The sequence below is a fragment of the Arachis ipaensis genome, chromosome B9 (genome assembly GCF_059453495.1).
Source record: "Arachis ipaensis isolate K30076 ecotype BB chromosome B9, ASM5945349v1, whole genome shotgun sequence".
Taxonomy (NCBI): Eukaryota; Viridiplantae; Streptophyta; class Magnoliopsida; order Fabales; family Fabaceae; genus Arachis; species Arachis ipaensis.
Genome location: NC_142444.1, coordinates 149,677,947 through 149,699,875, shown reverse-complemented (window position 1 = coordinate 149,699,875; position 21,929 = coordinate 149,677,947). Strand labels below are relative to the sequence as shown.

At 30.9% G+C, this 21,929-nt stretch overlaps 2 protein-coding genes across 3 annotated transcripts; both read right to left on the bottom strand.

Annotated features, from left to right (window-relative positions):
• Positions 1-2,397: 2,397 nt before the first annotated feature.
• Positions 2,398-3,981, bottom strand: LOC107616368 (scarecrow-like protein 23). Its single transcript, XM_016318333.3, has 2 exons — positions 3,223-3,981; positions 2,398-3,144 (listed from the first exon to the last, which is right to left on the bottom strand). The coding sequence occupies exons 1-2, from the start codon at positions 3,979-3,981 to the stop codon at positions 2,398-2,400; spliced, it is 1,506 nt and encodes a 501-aa protein (XP_016173819.3).
• Positions 3,982-13,092: 9,111 nt separating this feature from the next.
• On the bottom strand, positions 13,093-19,498 carry LOC107618483 (alpha/beta-Hydrolases superfamily protein). Of its 2 annotated transcripts, none has more exons than XM_088499493.1 (14): positions 19,010-19,498; positions 18,797-18,886; positions 18,325-18,386; positions 18,128-18,225; positions 17,252-17,341; positions 16,268-16,390; positions 15,769-15,850; positions 15,251-15,332; positions 15,000-15,048; positions 14,854-14,910; positions 14,620-14,750; positions 14,447-14,530; positions 14,022-14,091; positions 13,093-13,793 (listed from the first exon to the last, which is right to left on the bottom strand). In XM_088499493.1, the coding sequence occupies exons 1-14, from the start codon at positions 19,288-19,290 to the stop codon at positions 13,350-13,352; spliced, it is 1,743 nt and encodes a 580-aa protein (XP_088355619.1). In that variant the 5' UTR covers positions 19,291-19,498; the 3' UTR covers positions 13,093-13,349. The 2 variants fall into 2 exon arrangements, with proteins under 2 accessions (XP_088355619.1, XP_016176063.1); XM_016320577.3 differs by having other exon boundaries at positions 15,251-15,336; positions 15,773-15,850.
• Between the last annotated feature and the right edge of the window lie 2,431 nt (positions 19,499-21,929).

Genomic DNA, 21,929 nt, shown 5'->3' with positions numbered 1-21,929 from the left:
AAGAATCATAGCTAGCCATATAGGAGCTTTGATTCAAGGTATTTCGTGTCATTTGGGTTATGTTAGGTGCTATAAATGAATTTTAAATTATATATATGAAGTAGATTTTTTAAATATTTTAAATTTCATATTATATATGTCCAATAATTGCAAATAATTCTGTTTTAATAATCAATATCAATTTAAATTTTTAGACTATATTATTACATAATATAATTTCAGAGGTTATATGGTTATAAGATATGAAATTTGATCTTTCTTACTCCTATTTTGACAAATAAAAAAAATTTAAAAATAATCGCATACACAAATTTAAAAGAAATTTTTACATAAAACAACCTGTTAAATATAACCTTCATATAATACATTTAATTTATTTGAATTTTTAGAATAGTTCTGTTAGGAATCAACTAGGAAGTAATTAACTAGAGTAAACTAGTTAAAAAATAAGAGGTATGTTATAAAAAAAAGAAAAAATAACTTTTCACTATCTTAATTTTTCGAATTTCAAAACTAAAAATACAAAAGATTGGCTTGAGTTGGCTCAAGTTATAGTTAGCTCTTTAGATTTTTTTTTTCGAAATAAATAATTTTATGATAAGTTATCAAATCACATAGACAACCAACTTGAATTGGTCGAGTGATCACTCGTTCGCTTAAACAAGTGTTGGAAGTTTGAATTCTGTCTTGTGTATGCAACAACTCATTCACGAGTAACATATTCTTAAATAGAGCTCAAATTCGTGGTGGATTAGTCATTAACCTATCATATTAGAATATAATGTGGATAACCAAAAAATGAAAAAATAAATCACATAGATTGAAAGAGTAACTCTTATTTGTTTCTCCTTTATGGACTAGTTTTGCAGACAAATCTGTATATTTACTGTTACGTTACAATTGTAGAGGAGCTCGGATCCTAATTAAATGTGAAAAATTCAAAAAGTAGGATATATATCTTGCTTGTGATAACGTAGTTATTCAAATTTGGTTACCCAACATATAGTTAAATAACTAAACAAAATGCAATGTTTTCCCTTCTTCATGCACTATTTATTAGTATATATGTACCAATTCAAGTGACAAATATGAAATATTATAGCCATGCAGATTCAATTGATAGGTATTTTTGGAAAATAAAATTGATAATCATCCGGTAATATTATTTTTTTGCTAGGGTTTCATTGATCCCTTATGCAAGTATAACAATAAGTACATATATAACTCAAGTAATAAGTTATAACGTGAGATTATTCAAGATGTTAATCACCGTTACACTCTAATTAAGGAGATTTTGAACTTAAGTATTAAAAATGACAACAAAATGTAAAATATTATGAATAAAAATAATAAAATCTCTTTTAATAATCTCTATTATATATATAATAAATAATAATAACAATGGATAAGTCATTTCAGTTGGTTTAATTTTGGCAATGGCAACAGATCTCCCACGCCATTGACATCCTATTCCTATATATCTGCATGAAAGTCATCAATTAACGGATTAATTATTAATTATTAATTATTTTTTACCTGCATGCTTTAAAGTTATCACTGACGATCATTAAGGATTGATATAAAATAAGTATGGATTTCATGTATGTACATTATATTATACTTTGTTTTTAATAATATAGATTTATTAACATGCTCTCTCTTATGTATGTGTAAGATTCCTTTAAGTACATACAGTGAAGTCAAATTCTTTCACTTGTATATATATATATATGTGTGTGTGTGTTGACACTACTGTATGTTTAAACTGTTACTAATAGTTTATGCTTCATTGTTATTATTCCTTCATTTGAATTTCATTTAAATCCCTACATATATATACCCCCAACTTTGATATATAAAATGATATAATAAATAAGTCTAGTAGAGATCAGAGCAATAAATACTTTTCATCTTTTTCTTGTTTTTTACCATTTATAGAATTTTTATTTTTACTTACATCAAGGATGACCACTGTTCCAACACATTCAAATGAATAGTATGATAGATAGATGATCATCATTCATCATGATGAATCCATCATGAACTTTCAATTTCACTTATTAAATGATCCATATACACAGAAAAATAACAATTAATGACATTTTATTTAGGGTAAATTAAAAGAAACAAACTGCAGGAAAATAATCAAACTAGGGCTTTTCTACTTTGAGCCCAAAGATATATAGAACTAATAACAAAGGGAAATTAGGGTTATCATCATCATATATATTTAAAAAAGAGAAAAAAAAATAGAATAGGTTACATTAATTAACATTCCTATAAATTAGATATATATATATTTTACCTTACTCCTTAGTTCCTTAATTGTACTTACCCTAAAGAAATCAGCAATAAGTACTATTAATTACCCTTAATGAAGATTATTAGCATCCCAGATCAGATTAGAGAAAGTGGTTGCCAAGCTGAGACAGTAAGAAGAAACCTATTTTGCCACCCTAAAGAGACAGCCCTTCCTTCATCTCTCTCCGAAACCCTGAAACCGCCACCGCCGCCGCCGCCGTCGCTGTCATCTTCTTCTTCAAACTGCATTGGACAATAATGAGTCCTCATCTTCAAAAGTAGCTTGGCTTGAATCATGGCCTTGGAGCTAATCTTATTCCCAACAAAACCATGATTCTCCATCCTCGCCTTCCATGCCTCCATCCTCTCATACTTAGCACAATCACCAATGTTGTTGTTTTCATAGTTGTTGAGCATGTTCTTGATCTCTTTCCCAAGAAGCTTCTTCTCAATCCTGAGCCTCTCAGCACTCTCCAACGGAAGACAATCGTCGAGAGAATCGAACATGGCTGCAAAGTAGTGCAACGAGTCTGTGAATCTTGACAAGAATGTCCTTGTTGGGGTCCTGCTACCTTCTTGCTCAACCAAGACAACAATGGAGGGGCTAAGTGAATGCACAAAGCCCAATGTGTCTGAGATCTTCATGAAACAACTCAACGTGTTCAAGTATGATACCAAGTTGACTGCCACCGTTTCGTTCTTCTTCTTCCTTAGGTTTATCACCCTTGACCCTCTCAGAAGCCCTTGAAACTCAAACACTAGGTTGCTAAATCCCTTAGAGAAGCTCACTAATCTTGACTCCGTTTCTTGCAGCTCCTTCAGATTCTTCCCGAATCCCGTTACCTATGTTGCACAACCATTAATAGTAATAAATAACAACGTAATAATATTTGATAGTTGAGAGCAGTTAGATATAATTACCCTCAGGGAAATACGGCTGGTACTAGTGGCCTTCTCTGATAGCGATTGTATCAGAGAAGGCCACTGGAAGCCATAAGAGACATCGAAATCGATGACATGAATGGAACGGTTGTTACGATCTTCCTCCCTTTCGAAGGCCTCCAAGATTGCTTGATTGGCAGTGAAATGAGCGAATTGGAAGTAGGGAGAGACTCTATAGAGATCAGTGAAAGCAAGAAACTCTTCCTCAGAAGTTGGTTCCTCCATGATCATGTCATAGAAAGGTGACTTTCTTGTGAGAAGCCTTGCGGTTAAGCCATCAGAGAAATAGGCCACAACACGCTCCACTGAGTCACCGGTTAGGGAAACGCTCTGGTAGAGGTCGGTGAGGTTGTTCAAGGCGGCGCCGAAGTTGTTACCGTCGACGGCAGTGGCGGTTGAGAGAAGCAAATGGATCAAAGGGAGGCCATTGCTGTTGTTATTCCCAAGAACAACAAAGCTTCCTCCTCCTCCTCCTCCTTTGTTTCTATTATCATGATTCCTATGATCTTGTCTAAGCATTTGATCTCTCATTTGTAGAAGCCTAAAGATTTTAGCTTCATAGGCCTCATGATCAAAGGAGGTAATCATAGTTGTGCTACTACTACAACTCATCATCATCATGATATTGTTGTTGTTGTTGTTATCTGTGATGGTCTTTCCTTTCTTTTTCTTTCTTTCCCTATCAGCAGCCACTGAAAGGCTAAGGTTCAGGAGCTCTTCTTCCTCTGAATCTTCCATATCTGATGATCTGAGAATCAGAAAGAGAGAGAAAGGGTTAGCGTGTATGTTGAGTGAGAAGGTAATAAATCTATCACATAATATAAAGACCCACTTTTATGGTAGTGGACTTAGCTTTTATGGGGTAAGACTCACAAAAATTCTTTCATGTCATCACATGCCTATATATACCATCAACACACCAAACAAATAAAATAATGAATATACAATAAGTACAAGAAAAGTAAAATCAAGTAGAAAATTTTGTTGTTGTTAAACATTTTTAATTTGTTTCCCTTCCTATGCTAAGACGGAGAGATTAAGGAGGGTATCTTTATATTCTTTAGAATCAGTGTCTTGGGTAAGGAAAACATGCATACACACACATTGATATTTTCTAATTGATATTAATTATATAAAAAAATATATATATAATGGGATGATTTTGAAAATTCATTAGAATATAATGGTGGTGTGTTTTGAGAGTGAGTGTGTTTTTGTTATTACTTCCTTTGGTAGTTGAGAAGGGTTGGAAGATGCCATATGAATTGGACAAGAGACAGCGGTGTCAATGGGGAATCAAAGGTACCGTCCTTGTAAGAATTGTCTTTTATACACTTTTTCAATCCTAATTCAATTATTCTTGCCCTAACAAGTCTCCTTCCTATTCCTAATTTAATTTCTTGTCTTTCTATTGGAATGAATTTCCTTCACTATAATAAAATTTCAGCTAGATACATATATATATGCTACATGCTATAATACTATATAGATGGTCAATGAGATAGATGCATCTCAATACAAGTTCTTGTTTGTTATAATTACTTGTTATGTTGCCATTGATGGAAACAAAGAAAGTGATGATCCCTTATTCCTCTCTATGATCTCAAGATAGTTTTTTTCTAATTGGTGCTATTTAGAGGTTATTCTTACAAGGATTTTTGGCTTTGCTAGCATATATTCCTTAAGTACATAGGGATCCTCTGCCAAGAAAAACTTTTGATGCTTTATCGTCATAATATGCCAAGACAAATGGAAGCTAACAAAAAAAGTGACTCAACTTTCCCCTTGTGATGAAGAACTACACTACTATATCTATATATTGTATTTTTTTCTAATTTCTAACTATATATCTACATGCTTCAACTTGATTTTGCTTGTTTTGGTAGTAAAACGTGGGCTATGATTCAATGCCAAAAAGGTTTTACTCTAAACCACAAAGCATCTGCTATGAGTTCCAATTCATTATCTTTCAACTTTTCTCATATATCTTTAATTTATGTCTTGTAGCATGCAGTGCAATCATCATCATACACAAAAATATGTGCTACACTTATAATATCACACTTCCTAGCTAATCAGTTTGAGTTATTGATTGATCAATTCATTCGGAATTTAAAATACGTATAGTGTATATCATAATCTATTGACGAATAAAAAATTTTAAATAAAAACTAAATTCACGAAAAATTAGTTTTTTAACACCATGAAAAATCAAATAGTATGACACTTTCTCCAATTATAAACATATATATGTATATACGAGCAATTTTTGCACCTAATTTATATGTATTATTGTTAATATATACATATATAAATAAATATATGTGACTTAATTCATTACTAACTTAAAAGTCTCATTAGAATAGTAAATATTTGGTTAAATAAAAGTACTATAAGCATAAATATATATAGCAATTAAACTCAACCATGTATTATTTGTGGATAAGTTTGTCTTTTATTTCTTTTATATTCTAATGGTTTAAATGAAAAGAGTTTACACATAACATATACATTTAGTCTTGTACTGATGAGATTTGATACAAATATATAGTTAATGCATTATCATTAAGATCATACAAAAATAAATATAGAATTATTTAAAGATAATAATATAAAAATAAGTACTAAGAAGTTAGTAGATTTGTGATTTATAGTTATCAATTAGTTATTATTAATAATTTTAATGATATAAAATTATATTTAATGATGTAAAATTACTCATTTTTTTTTATTGGTTAAATAGTGATCAAATCTTAATAAAAGTGCGAACCTATAAACTTTCTCAATATAAAATATAAAAACAAAACTCTTTTACACTTTGAATACTTAAAAGTTATAATAAAATATGAAATGTAGAATTTAAGACTTAGGTAGGGTTTCTCTTCAGAAGATAGAGTAACTAAGCTAAGGCAATGCAAGCATCCATTTCAAACCTCAATTTTAGCACAAAAATAAATTATAAATAAATAAGATATGAGTTGACATATACTAATAATTCTGATCTAAAGACACACCATTAAATGCATCTTTAACTAACTGACAAATTAACTACTTAACCAATACTAACTCAAATCAATGCATGGAATCGGTATTGATGTTTGAAATAGTCATAGAGAGAAGTGCCGTAGATCCTCTAAAGGTCACATCAAACATGGGAATTGAAAGTTCTTAATTCTTGATTGTCTTGTTAATGGAGGACACATAAACTTACCATTAATATGCTCCAAATCATATACTATATGCTATGTCTCATGCAATTTGAGACTGACATATGCCCCTTTCCTTGATAATATAATGTACTTAGTATACAATATTTATGGAGAGCATGCAATGCAAGCAAGCATACACATACTATAAATAATAAAAATCTTCAAATACTAATTATTAAAGTAAATATCTTTTTCAATTTTTCATTGCACTCTTTTAAAATTTAAAAATTATTATTTGATCTTTATTTAAATAATTAATTTAATTCGTCATTATTTATAAAAATCGCTTAGTCTAACTATTCAAGTAATTGAATTAAGCGATCTCTATAAATAATAACTTACTGACACTACAAGAAAATACAAGATATCTTGACAATTTTTTTATTAGTAACGATTTTAAACCGTCGCAAAATCAAATAACAACGATTTAATAAATTAATTAAACTAATTATTTAAATAGTTGTGAATTGATTAAAATTTTTTAAATTATTAAAAATCGTTTTATCCTTTTTACAAATGGTCGAAGATTGAAAATAATATTTACTCTAATTATTATTATGAAAGAAAACAAAATTAAAAAATAGTAAATAGTAGTAAGAATATATAGAAAGAAAGAAGAGCAAAACCCAAGTGCAAGAAACCCGGTTTGTCTCAAGTAGATGAATGGAAAGGTAAAAAGGGGAAGGAAAGGAAAAGATGGAAAAGTGGTAAGGTAGAAAAACATGCCTTCTTGTCAGATAAACCCACGTGAGGTCACTACTACTCTCTATCTCTAACCACATTAAAAAAAAAAAAAAGAAAAAGAAATAATATTTAAGAGAAAGAACAAAAGGGTACGTGTGTGTAATAGAAAGGATGAAGTGGACTGAAGAGATGGGAATGGGTGGTGAGTGGTGTGGTGAGTGTTAGAAACAAGGTGGCAAGCAAATAAAGGACATAGTACTTCAATCTCTCTCTCATTCAGGTTAGTGGCAAAATTTTTGCTTCTGTCAGACAACCCCACGTGAGGCTTTTTCTTCTTCCTTAAAAATGTTTTTCTTTACTCATTCTTCTTGCTCTCTATTTTCTGCTTTATGCAATATCTACTATTAGTAATACTGATTTATTTCTATAAAACAAGGATCAAATTTTATTTTTTATATATAATAATTTAAACAACGAATTATCAAATAATAAATTTAAATTTACAATAGATTAATTATTGGTATGTTAGATTAAAAAATAGGGTAAAGTATATTTTTTTTTAAATTTGAGAAAAGTTTTAAAAATATTCTTAAATTTTATTTTGTTTTAATTTTATCCCAAAATATTTTTATTTGTATCAAATATAACTCTAACGGTTAATTTTTCAAAAAAATTAAGACTAATTCAATAACAATTTCATAAGAACAACCCTCAACACAAGCAAATCAAGCATAATTTTCATGCATTATTGTTATATTAGTCTTAATTTTTTTGAAAATTTAGCCGGTAGGGATATATTTGATGCAAATCGAAAACTTTTGGGACAAAATTGAAACAAAATAAAACTTAGGAGTATTTTTAAAACTTTTGTCAAACTTCAGAGACAAAAAATATACTTTACCCTAAAAAATATCATGAATATATAAACAAAATATTACTACTTGATTAAATAAAAAAATATTAAATGAATAAATTATTTTTTAATTAAATTTAAGTAAGTACTTTTGTTTTACTAAGATTTCTAGTCATCAATCTTTATATTTTTGAACAAGTTGATTAACTTAGTTACCGAAATAATTTAATAACGTAGCATCCTAGTTTGAGTTTTTTCAGAATAAAGTATTTAAATTTTTGTTTATCAAAATAAAAAAGAAAATAAATTCTTTGTGGAGTCTACTACTTTCTTGTTGGTTTCATCATTTTCTTAAAACAAAACAAAAAAGATAATGAGATAGAAGAGACAAAAATAAAAGTCCAAAAAATATAATAAAAAAAATGGAATTGTATTTGTTGTCCCTTTGCGTGAGGATGAGATGTTTGCGTGCTGGAATGAAAAAGAAGAAATCTTTCTCTCTCTCTCTCTCTCTCTCTAAAACATAGCACATACAAAACATAGATAATAAACATAAGAAGGTGAAGAAGAAAATAATAATAAGAGAGAAAGAGAGAGAAGAAGGTGTGGTCGGTTCTGCATAGCAATCGTGTCAGTCATCACTCATCACAGAAAGAAAAGAAAAGAAAAAATTGATGGATGGAGAAATAGCAGTGTAGCAAGTAACTCACTCACTCTTCAATCTTCATTCATCATCATCACAAAATACTAATCACTACTTCCTCAAAATCTTCCTCAAAATCATTATAAAACAGAACAAAATAAATTTTTCAAGATTTTAATGATATTAAGACGAATCTTAATAAACTAAGAAAAATAAATAATATAATATTTTTTAAAATTAACTTATTATTAAAAGTATAAAAAAACAAAAAAATAAAACACCAATCTTAACATCTAAATCCTAAATCTAGATATGAACTCTTGATATAAAATATAAAATATAATAATAAAGAATTAAATTCTATTTAATTAATAAGAGTGCATATTTTTTTATTCAGTAAAAATATTTAAAATTGTATTTATGTTTTAATATTCTTTAAGATATTTGTTAGCCAAACTCCAATAATGAACATAATAATTAAAAATAAAGAAATTAGTAAATGACATTTTTTAATAAAATTATATAAACTAATATGCATGTATGTTATTAATTACATCTTTCACGGTTGTTTCAAAAGAACAATAAATATTTCTCATTTTATTTGGATAGTTTAGTACGTACGTAGTCCTAAGTAGAATCATAGTACTAGTTTGGAGATATGATTAACAAAGATATGTTAATGTCAATGGATTCAATAGCACGTGTTATTGCATGTCTTGATCATATATAGTATTTGTTTTTATGTGCTTAATCCTATAATTTTATATTACATTGATAACATAAAAAAGTTTACACTATTATCTAATCATTAAATACTACTTCATTCACACATAATTGAATATTTATGTAAAATATGTGAAATTTTTCTTTTGCATGATTAAAGATGAGAATCTTTATTAGTTCAAGCAAAACAAAATGCGTGCATGAATGATGATGACATAGAGTGAAGAAGTTAATTAAATAATAAAAAAATGTATGATTGCTTATAGATGTGATTTTGCAGCAAACAGTGAAAGGGATGTGTGAAGTTGTGGCCCTCAAATTCATATGACATGATCCGTGAAATCATGGGTATGTATTTTCTTGAGTGTTGAGAATTCATTTATTTTATTTGTAACACCATCACCCAGATGTTAATTGTCTGCATCCTAAGATGCAATACTATTTGCTTCCACAGCTCTTTGTCTAACTCCAAATTAAATTAATATTAATTAATTGATGTTATGATATTGTGGGTGTAATTATGAGCATGCACTACTTCTTAACAAGTTTTCAGGGGGATATTCCAGATACATATATATATTACGATTCTTGCACTCCAACTCTTACTTTTGGCATCTTTGACACTCTCTAAATAGTTATCATCATGACTCTCTATGTTGTGTTATCATTAGATGCTATGCCTATGACTATCACCCTCATCAACATTATTACTATTGGAATATTTTTAATTTTGGCTTTTCAAATACTAGTTTAATTTTGATGTAAGGTGAAAAATATTTTATATAGTGGTTCAATTATATTTGTTTTTTTAAATAATTATTCATACTGTTAATATAAAAAATAATTATTTTTATTAATATAATTTTATGTAATTAGATGTATACGTAAAATTTTTTTTATACTGACAATGTATTAAAATTAAATTTTTAAAAGATTGTTTTTATTAGTAAAATGAGATTAAAAAATAAATTTAAAGTAATAAAACACAAATTATAATTAATTTGGTGTGAACATACAAGGTATTTGTATTTTTTTTAATAATAAGTGTAAACGAAATAAATAATAAAATATAAATATGTAAATAATTGTATATGTGTAAATGTAAAATTTATTTTTAAAAAAATCCTTGATTTATTGTAGTAGCTAGCTTAGTTCACTGATATGAGATAATCAATACTCATTCCACGCTAGGTTTTTATATTTTATTTATTTTGACAAACTCAAGAAATGCTGAATAACATTTCTTTTTCTTTTAATAATTTTCTGTTTATTTTTTTAATGAGAGATAATAAAACTGGAAAAATGTAAGAATAATATATACATACATATATATATATATATATATATATATAAAAGAAGTATAATGATGAGCTCTAATATGAACTGGTTTTTGAAGAAGCCAGAACCTCTTAGAATGTTGGAAGAAGTACCCAAAAATCAGTATCTCTCTCAAAAAAAAATCTAAATTTCACACCAAAGTTTAGTATGTAAATTAATCTTGAATTATTGAAAACATGTATATATCTCTCATATGTAATTAACAAATTAAATCATACTTAGTATCGCATATTTTACATTAGGCACATAGTGTCTTAAATAATCTTTTAATTAATCTTTTTATTCACCTTAAGTTGTTGAAATAGTAATATGCCATGTAAAATTAAAGAAAAAAGATTTTGGAAATTAAATGGCTTGTTTGAACCAAAGTAAACACAAGATTATTTGCTTGAGTGAGTTAATTTTCACTTTGGAAATTTAGTCTTTGATTTCTTAATTATCATAATTTAGTCTTCCATATTTAAAAAAGTACATTAATGTAGTTCCTCGTATATTTTCTGTTGCCGGAATTCAACATCGTTAGTAGCGTAACTCAAGTCTTGTCACGCTAGACATATTAAAACGATATCGTATGCGTTTTGGCGCTAAAAAAGGCACTAAATGACGTCGTTTGAGAGTTTGAACAATACTAAAACGTTATACTCCTCTCTTTTAGTATTGTTCAAACCCTGAAATGACATCATTTAGTACTCTTTTAGCGTCAAAATGTGTACGTTGTTTTAATATATCCAACATGACAAGACTTGAGTTATCTCACTAACGATGTTGACGATTATATTAATGTACTTTTTTAAATTTGGGGTACTAAACTATAACAATTAAAAAGTCAAAAACTAAATTAATGCAACTCATAAATCTAAGATATCAAAATGAGACTTAACTTGTGCTTGAATGCTTCGCTTTTGAGATATGCTATTTTGGGTGTAATAAAAAATAGCATATTCTGAAAAATGTTGATACTTCACATATATGCAGTCAAAGATTAAGAGGGATTAACAAAGTTAGATCCCTTACAATATCAAAAACTTAAGGAGAGAAGGTATTTAATACATCCAAGCATCATGGATTAAAATATATATAAAGAAAACTTCCACAATGGACAGAGGCTGAGAAAACAATGCGATACTACTAATCTAGCTTAAATTTAATATACTTATAATATAATTAATTTATTGAGGGTCCTTCTATAAAAGATTGTTAAGAAACTTCTATTCCTTTAAAAGATTTTATTATTACTTGGACGTCATATTTGTCTTGGACTGGTTTAGCTGTGGTTTGATTCCCTTGCAACAATAATACGTCATTATTTATCTTACAAGATGAACCTTTTTTGTTTTGTCTTGAATCAAAAGCGTAAAGTCATATAAGATGCTACATATGCATATATATGTCATCCTTCTCTAAGCAATATTAAATAGAAAGTCCAATTTTACATAGTAGAGCCTTTTCCCTTTTCTTTCGCAGGCAATTCAAGTCCCAAAATCAAACCATGCAATGACTTGTTAGTTAATCTTTGTTCACTCTACTATCTATTTTGAAGTTATTAGTTTGCATTTTTTTTTTTTGGTATACTAGTTTGCATTTTTTTTTTTGTGCACTCACCTATCTATTTTTGTTAGTTAATCTATGTTTACTCTACTATCTATTTTTTTGTTTACTATACCATATTTTTTTCTGCCGCATACACAAAATTCAAACCCTCAACACTTACTTAAGTTGATTAGTGAATTAACCATTAAACTAACCCAACTTGGTTCCTAGTTTTCATATTATTATCCTTGTATGTTAACTTCTTTAATGTTGGGTCACAGTTCTTGCATGACATACATTTTCTGTTCACATATTTGGTATAGCATGGTACACAATCTTATATCATTTTGACCATGATTGTTGTACCTCTTGGATGAAGGGAAGCACGAGAACAGATTAAAAACCAATCGCTTGAATGACAAATTGACAAGTATAAATCACTGAAAATAATAAGAATATGTTTGAATTGCCAAGAATTAGAATTCACTCAAAAATAAATTTTTATTTCATGCTTTGAAACAAATAAATCAGATCACATTTTCAAATCAATTATCGCAACAATCGTACTTAATATTTGAAATGTCTCTACTTATAAATAAGTGTTCAATGAAAATAGTTTTATCAAAGATAAAATTGTAAAAAAAAGATAATTCAACTCATCTAAAAGTCATCAAATTAAAGAATTGAATTCAATTCTACTAATATATTAAATCATTTCAAACTATGAAATTGAATTTCAAATAAAAATAAATTCTTTTCTTAATAGAATAGAAAATTTTTCTCACGTTAAAAAACTTTTCGAACACACCCGAATAATTTCAACATAAGCATGGAAATGCAGATATAGCATGTGACCAACTCAAAAAGAATAATAGGACAAGTATGTTTATTTTCATAAATCTACAGAATCAAATACAACAATAACATCTATATATAGGGCAATCTAGTACACCAGATCAATGGCATTTGAAAAGAATAAATACATGCATCCTTACCCCAATTCTAAGCGGAGAGGCTGCTTTCAGTTTTCACTGGTTGAATAATCCTCCTTATCAGAAGGTAATAACTTTTCTGCTACACCAAGACTCACCCTCTAAATACAACAATAACCTCTGTGTTCATGAATTTATCTTCTGACCGAACCACCCCTTGAGGTCTTCCTTAGCTTTTTCCCAAACACAATTTGTAGGGCTGAACCAACCAATGGCCAACTTGTGGCAATGGCAATGTAAACAAGCAACCACGTTGACCATCGACTTTGTCGAGTTAACGGGCCTAGGTACGTTTTGAAAGGTGTTATTACATCATTTAGTACCGAGTCGTGTGCGCTACTCGTTTGAGCCATGCTAGAGGAACCTCCCCGCTTTGCATTAGCGACAGGATCATCTTTTTCATTAACTTTATCTTCCAGGACCTTGCCATGAGTACTATCCTCTTGTATTGCATGTAATTCTTCTACATTGTCAGTGCTTGGCTCATTGTTCAATGCAGCCACCATTCCGTCATCCGTAACATTAACATAAGGTCCCTGATCAATCGACGTTACCAATGGTGTGCTTGGTTTAGAGATCTGCATCACCATTAACAGAGAAAACAGCAATTTTAGCCAGTAGAAATGCTAGTGTCTTGCTCCAAAGGGAATATAACTTTTTCTTTCTTCTTTTTCCAACCAGAACTAACTGATGTACATCTATGTAATATGAAAACAAGTATGACGTTTTTGTATTAAAAATAGATCAGTACAAGAGGATGAATAACCTATTAATTTGTATGATTAAATACATGATATTATCTTTACCTTCTTCTGCACGTGCATATATTCGCTAGAATGTAGCACATCAAGGAATTCATTCGTAGCTCTTACCCACCTGCAAGAGGGGTTAAAGAATTGCCATGTAAAAATTCCTGTATGTTACAACTTAAACCAAGCAATAAAGGGATGATATCAAGTACTAACGCTTAAAAGAGATGCAAGAATTGGACCCTTAAAAACTGGGTTGTTCCAATGATTGAAAATACAATAAAAATCAATCACAACCTAAACTAACACAGCAAAAGTTAAATGATAGCTAACACAAATTACACTCCATCAAACCATCACAAGCAGAAGACATAAGATTGACATTGATGAATATCAACACAAAACGTAGTTTATATTAAAGGATAAGCTTGATGAAAGTAACAAAAGACTGAAGAGTCAGATGTAAAAAATGAGTCACTTACCACAGCCTAGATCCAGTTATTCCTTCAAAGAAAGCCAGATGTCCTCCATGCTTTGGAGTAGCCAATACAATATTCTTATTTGCCCTAACAAGAGAATATTGCATTAAAAACTGAAGATATGGAACAGAAAGCAAATGAGAATTAGAACCAAGCAAAACAATACAGTGGCATACCTGCATTCATCCCAGGGAATAGCTTCCTTAGTACAAACTGGATCATCCAGAGCACTAATACAGAGAAGTGGAATCGAAACAGATTGCACATAACTAGCACTGCTGCAGCGTCTATAGTAGGTATCGACCGTCTAAACAGAAAATTATTTTAAGAAACCAATAGGAGGTATAGGAAGAGATGAGACTCAAAAGAAAAGGTAGAAGATTAACAAATCTTAAGTGATATTTAGGTACCTCATATTTCCCAACAACGCGGGTAGCATGGTGATCAAAATCTCGGATAGAAAGTGACTGTAAGAATATAGGTCACTGTAGACTTGACTAGCATAAAATTGGACTGATAGTAGTAGTATATACAGAATTATAGAGAGGATGGCTACCTTTTCTATCCCTTCCCAATTAGCAAGCCGAGAAAAATGAGGCTGGTGCCTGCAGTGATTGACGGGGAAAATGTCAAATCAAGTCCAGTTATGTACTACAAAGAAACTTACCATCTGAGTTCTGAGTATATGCCCGAATTATTCACTAAGTCATAAGAACTAAAATGTACGTTAGTACCACTGTCTATACACAGAAAATAAAGAGCTAATCAAGGATATACTTAAACTCAATTAAGAAGGTGCAAACATACAGTTTTGCATATCCTTTAAGTCCAAAAGCAAGTGCTCTATCATAAAACTTTTGCACACGCCTACGACTTATAAATCTGTCGCCTATCTGCAAACATAAAACAGGTAACATGACATCTACTTAAGATAGCATATCGGGAAAAACAAAAAATAATTTAAACTTTCAACAAAACCTCATCAATTATATCAAAGAGAAGAATATGCACAACAAAATTTCAAACCTGAAACACATATAACTTGTATGCTAAAGCCTAAAAGAACAACCTTAATCCGAAGTTCAGAATAATTTCTATCATGTTCCAATGCTTCCATACCAAAAATATCTTTAACTTCATCAGAAACGGCTGTCTTCCCTTTTCCCAATAATTTTCAATTCAATGTTAAAAGAATGAGAATAATTATATTGGGTCTAACTTCAGATGAAGCCTACATTACAGTGATTTTCCATGGCATGATATTAGCAGTAGCTCACACCATTCAGAGTCCAAGGTTAAAGAATCACTTTCAAATAAAAAAGTACTAACCAAAAGGTCCCAAGGAGAGCAAATAGCTACAGCCCCAGCTACAGGAAGATTCTCACCCTCCTCACCAAGATACTTTACCTGAAAATAATTTTTCAAATCAAACAGTGGAGTGCAGAAACCAGGTTCTTCCCACAAATGACACAATGTAGAATAAATCAATGATAATGTAAACTCCTAGGTGAATAGTAATTCAAAAGTAGGAAATGATCATAGCATAGCATAACAACAATCTAAAATTTTGAGCATGATCACCCTAAACCAATTTGATAAAGTAGGAATTATCAGGATAGGTCATAGTTTGGAAGAAATATGGACCAATTTGAAAAGCAAGAAATATCAACAGTAATTCAGTTGCTCCTAGGTCTTTGGTATAAATGGCACTAGAAGATGCATGTCATTATTTGAAATTTCTAGGTTTAGAGCATTTTAAGAATTGCATGTAATGGGAAGGCAGTTGATGTAAGAATTGCAAAAAGATTCAAGAAATGAATTTACCAGAACATTAGCTCCAATACTAGTACCAACAAGAAACAAAGGTGTCCTGGGGTGTTCATTGTGGAGATATTTAACCACCGTGCGGACATCCTCGGTCCATCCAGCATTGTAGAAACAATCAGACTGGATCGATTTAAATTAAAAGATTGCATTAGTAAGGAAAGAAGACAAGAAAACTATTATAGCTTAACATGTACATGAGATTTAGATTTACAAGAATATCAACATCCTAACAAAAGGAACAGGGGGAAAAAATAGAATGGCGATATTTTGCTGCGGTTGATCCCATGTTCTAAGGTTTTCTCATAACCTCTTTATAGTTTTCAAAAACAGTCCCTTCTCTATTTACTTGCACATAGATTAGCACAAATCACTTATCTAATGAGTTTACTTGGTCAATTTTAAAATTATTAATTGACTGATATTTGGTAGGGTGCTGAGCTTACAATTGGTAGATATATAATAACTATTCATATGACGTCATCTAATAAGTTAAGACTATGTTATAATATAGAATAATGGAGGGAATGACAAGAAAGGGAGTGTCTTTTATTACTAAAAGTGTGCTTGTGAGTGATTTTAAAGGTGGGAGTGGAGTGGCTCTGAAGGCACACCTTATCTCTCCCTTACCACACAAGCTCTCAAGTTCATTGACCCTCCAAATAAAAGAAGGGGGGGGGGGGGTCTCAAGGAAGGAATGATTACAGTTTTGTTCCATTCCCTCATCAAAGTAGTTATATGTCCAGATATAAGGATGGCATGATCTCTTCTGCCCCTCCTTATTTCTATTCTATTGAGTCAATCCCTTCCATCCTCTATGAAACTCCCAAACATAGCCTAAGAATTTAGGTTGATTTAGATGTGCAAGGGCAACTGCAATATAGCCGTGAATGACTCTACTAAAGCTTTCAAGTTATGTATTCAAAGCGTATCCACATTGTTATTGTTAATTAATATATATTTCCAGCTTGCAGAATAACTAACCGTGATTGAAACGCCTCCCAGTCCTCGGTGGTTACTGATAACTATGTTCCATCCACACTTTGCTGTATGATATGCAAGATGTTTGAGATACTAACAGAGAGAAAACGAAGAAAGAAAATTAAACTATAAGACGTCAGTATAACATAAATGAATCTCCTAATAAAAAAAGAAGTGAAAATTAGGAATTTAAAACATTTCATAAGGGTACAGAGGGACATCTAATATAGATGATGCCTAACAAAAGACAAAACATAAAAGATACTGCAGTCAGTCAATAGTACCGACTATGCTTCTCCATTTTGACAAATATCATTTAGAGAAACTTGTTTCTAGTTTTTAGTGCTTCTTTTGTTCAGCAATAACACCTTAGCATATGCAATGCATCAAATGTGAACCTGGTATTGTCTTTGTGTCAATTCTTGTTAGCTTGAACTATAGGGAGATCAAATGTCAATAAGGTCATCATTTGAGATTTTAACATCCCTAGTCCCCACGCTTCAGTTGAAACACTTACATGGCAATGGCAAGGCAGCACTTTTTGAGGACCTTAATGAGCGTCATGTAGTATTTAAGGCATTTTAGTAAGATATGTAAAGTTTTATTTGAAGCATAATAAAAGGCGAAATATAATAACATATGCTCTCAATTTGGGAAAAATGAAGGACCTCGAACTAAAACCCAATTGATAACACAGTGACGTCCTATTAGTACATGTCTTGCAATGTAGTAATAAATAATAATAAATGCTATTACAATACCAAAACACAAGCCTTTGACATAACAGCCATATAGCCACCAGAATGTGAAGTTTCAACCAATGCTATAACTAAAAAGACAAGGATAAAACACCCAGAGATCACAAGCCCTTGAACTTACAGCAGATGAAGAGTCACTTGTTAGACCAGGAATCACTACAACGATGGGAGTCGATTCATCTATAGAAACATCGTTCGTACGAAGAACATCACCAGAAACTGCAAAGTGACGTGACACAAAAATCAGAAAGATAAACTTGGGGGGGAGGATGTCTTAGGCTGAAGACTTCCAAAACTAAATGAATACTTCATACATACCATCAGAACTTGTTAACCAGTCCAAAGCTATGGTTCCACCATCAGGAGTATTAAACAGTTGTCTGAAAAATGATATATGGGCAGTTGTTAGATGAAGCCATTAATAAATTGAGACATTACTAAGATTGATATGGAGGGAAAAGGGGGGCGGGTGGGGGAATGGCTTGAAACATGTGTAATTATGCCCCTCAACTAACACCAGAATATAAAGGAAAGGGAAACAACTGGAAGAACATAAGCTTCATAACATAGAGGATTCAGCATGGTATATCTTTCAGCAATCACAACACAATGATAGATTCAGTAATGCATCACAATGAAAAGTGAGTATCATTATGAAACAGAGTAGTAATAAGCTTTTACAACACGGATATTTCACCCCAATAATGAGAAAGATACACCCAACATTTCTCTACTACTACAACAACAACAACAACAATTCAATAGCCCAAAGAAAGGCATGAAGAATGACCTTCTGTAACTGAAACGCGGAGGCCTGCCGAAGAAATTCAAGAAACAAGTCTGAACATGCGGACTCGCCAACCACGGCGTCGCCAAATACCTGTTTTCACATCACAAAACAAGAAACAGCAAAATCATCAACACTCAAGTGGAAACAAACAAGTATAAGACTATTGTCACGAATTGTTATATATGAAGAAAAGCAAAGAAGCAAAGCAAGGACCTGCCATGAAGGATGCGGCACTTGGAGACAACGGCTTCGTAGATTATCGAGGAGGGATGGTAGGTGAGGTGGATGGGATCGCCGGCGAATCCGGAGAAGAGGTCTTGAAGGAAATGGCACTCGATGAAGTTGTAGAGGAAGGTGATTAGGGAGATGGCGGCGGCGATGAGGTAGTGCGAGACCGGGATGAGGGAGAGAGATCGGAGGAGGAGGCGGTACGCATTGCAGGGCGAGTCCGGCGGCGAATCGAGACGGAACGAGCAATCACCGAACCACTCCATGGAAACGGAATTGTTGTTCTGCGACTGCGATGACGGAGCTTACGGTGTTTTCTTGTGTTGGGAAATGGGAACTCCAGGGTGTAGTGACGAGAGCATGGCGTCACCGATGACTTTGGATCTGCCACGTGGCTTTTCGTTCAACCAGTGCTGCTGCCTAATTATGAGACCTTTCTCTCTTTTTCTTCTTTCATTGTTGCTCGTTAGTTTCCTTTAAGGAGGCCACTCAAAGAATTTGGAAAGATAAGAGACTCAGAATCCGCAGCCTTTTAATTGAGTATGGAGAGTTTATGCCATTTGAGTTATTATTCATTGGTCTAAAATATTTTTTTTATTATATATATATATATATATATATATATATATATTGATGAATGTGATATATTTTTTTATATAAATAATCTTTTAGAAAAAATCTAATAGTTAATTTATTATTTTTTTGTTTTAGTCTAAATTAAATGTTTTTTATTGTTTCTGGAAAGAAAATATTTTAAAAAATTTAATAATATGTGATGAGGAATACCGAATAAATTATACAAAAACTAATTAAAACACAACATAAAAATATCTTTAAAAAAAACGTTTTAGGCATCTTTATCTGAGTGGCCTCCTTCGTTTAATCACCATGGATCAAATCTTGTGATTATTTATTTTAGGATTTGATTAAAATATTTCTTTTAGATGCGTATTAAAATTGCCAATGGAGAATATTTAATTAAAATATAGTTTTATAATATAATATATATTAAAATTATTAATTGAAAAAATTTTATTAAAAAAATTAAAAACAATACTAATTCAATTTTGCTACGTTACTAACAGCATTTCTGCCAACTTCTACCAATTCTTATTCAAAATTGTGTTTAATAGAAGTGTTTTTGTGGATGTGTTTAATAAAAAAGTGTGTGCTTGGCAGGGGTGTGCATGGGTCGGGTGAAACTGGGTTTGATGTGACCCAGACTCGACCCGAAATATACACCGGGCCTATTTATTAGTCCCGAACCCGGCCCTAGACCTGATGAAACCTATACACTTTCGTGCCACAATTATATCGGATAAAAATCAGGTGAAAATCCGACCGTTAACATTACATTACCTTGATAGCTTCTTATAAACTAGCATGTGAAAATATCCAAATTTTCAAGATTCCAACCATTATTTGACATGGTAAAATTCACTTAGAAAAGTATAACAAGAACCAACTCTTCTCTGAAATTAAAGCATAACCATAATCAATACTAATATTGTCTAATAACACCAAATATTTAAATCAATACAAATAACACAATATTATGCATTAGTCTAAAATCTTATGCATGTTAAACATAAAACATTAACTTATAGTCTTATAATAACTAATAACACAAAATATTAAGATTTACAATACTTAAATTCCACATAAGAATAGCCATCATCCATCACTAATAACACAAAATATTAATTGTATATGATGATCGGGCCACCGGGCCGAGTTCGGGTGACCCGAGCTAAGGCTCGAACCCGATCTGAAATAATGACCGGGTCTATTTTTGAGACCCGTACACGGCCCTAGACTAGATGAAATCACACCAAATTAGCCCCTAAAATGTTCGGGGGCGGGCCGGGCCATGCACACCCCTAGTGCTTGGATTACAATTTGCAAATGGGAGTTTGTATAAAATTGATTTTGCAAACTTAATTTTGATGAAAAGTAAGTTTTATTGAAGTGATTTATGTTTGGCCATCTTCATATCAAAATGGATTATAGTAAAATAAATATTGTTTAGATTACACTACTCAAAATACACTTTTAGATGAAAAATTACTAGAATAGGCATCAACTTAAATATTTTTTTATATTATCCTATCATTTTAATTTAGATATTTAAATAATTTTATTAATTAATTTTATAATAAAATTAATATTTATTTATTAAAATAAAAATAACATATAAAAATTAGCAAAATATATTTATATTAAAAATAAAAAATATAAATTATATATATAAGAGTATTTAATCAAATATATTACATTTTTTTAAATTTTAAATATTAACGTGAAAATGTTAATTTAGTATTTTTTTTACATCGTATTTTTGTTTTAATACTCTCAATAATCTTATTCTTAATATTATTTTGGAATTCAGCGTTTATGATTTTATCAATAATCCAAACTTTTAGCATGCAATTAGTACATAAAAAAGTTAGTAGAAGAGATTAAAATGGATATGTTTAATCAATTAGTTTAGTACTAAAAAGGTTGATGGATAGTAGGAAGAGAATTGAAACGATTATCTCCTACTATCCACGTGAGAGATAACCCGTTTCAATTCTCTCCCCACTATCCCATCCATCTTTCCTAACAATTGACAAACGGTTATTTTTATTTTTTAAATTTAAATCATTTAACTGGATTATAATATAATTTAAAATTTTTTAAAATAGATATATTTGAAACCTTAATCGACACCGACGCATAAGCTCTAACCAATGGAAAGATCCTCGCACATATGACATGATAATCAAGCTGCTTGTGGTCGCTCGATATCGATGTGGCCATACACGTGTGTGGTCTGTTGTACCTCCTAACTTCCCACGTGCTCTTTCTTTTTCGCATGACTATACGAATCAACCACGTGCACCCGTTACCAAACTCCTTGCAT

What these genes read in the sequence shown, in the direction of transcription:
- LOC107616368 (XM_016318333.3), bottom strand. Translation starts at nt 3,981, where the DNA reads ATGGAAGATTCAGAGGAAGAAGAGCTCCTGAACCTTAGCCTTTCAGTG. An exon ending in CCAGCCGTATTTCCCTGAGG is followed by an intron (nt 3,145 to 3,222) that starts GTAATTATATCT and finishes TGTGCAACATAG; the next exon opens with GTAACGGGATTCGGGAAGAA.
- LOC107618483 (XM_088499493.1), bottom strand. Translation starts at nt 19,290, where the DNA reads ATGGAGTGGTTCGGTGATTGCTCGTTCCGTCTCGATTCGCCGCCGGAC. An exon ending in TGCCGCATCCTTCATGGCAG is followed by an intron (nt 18,887 to 19,009) that starts GTCCTTGCTTTG and finishes ATGTGAAAACAG; the next exon opens with GTATTTGGCGACGCCGTGGT. An exon ending in ATTGGGAAGGGATAGAAAAG is followed by an intron (nt 14,911 to 14,999) that starts GTAGCCATCCTC and finishes ATATTCTTACAG; the next exon opens with TCACTTTCTATCCGAGATTT.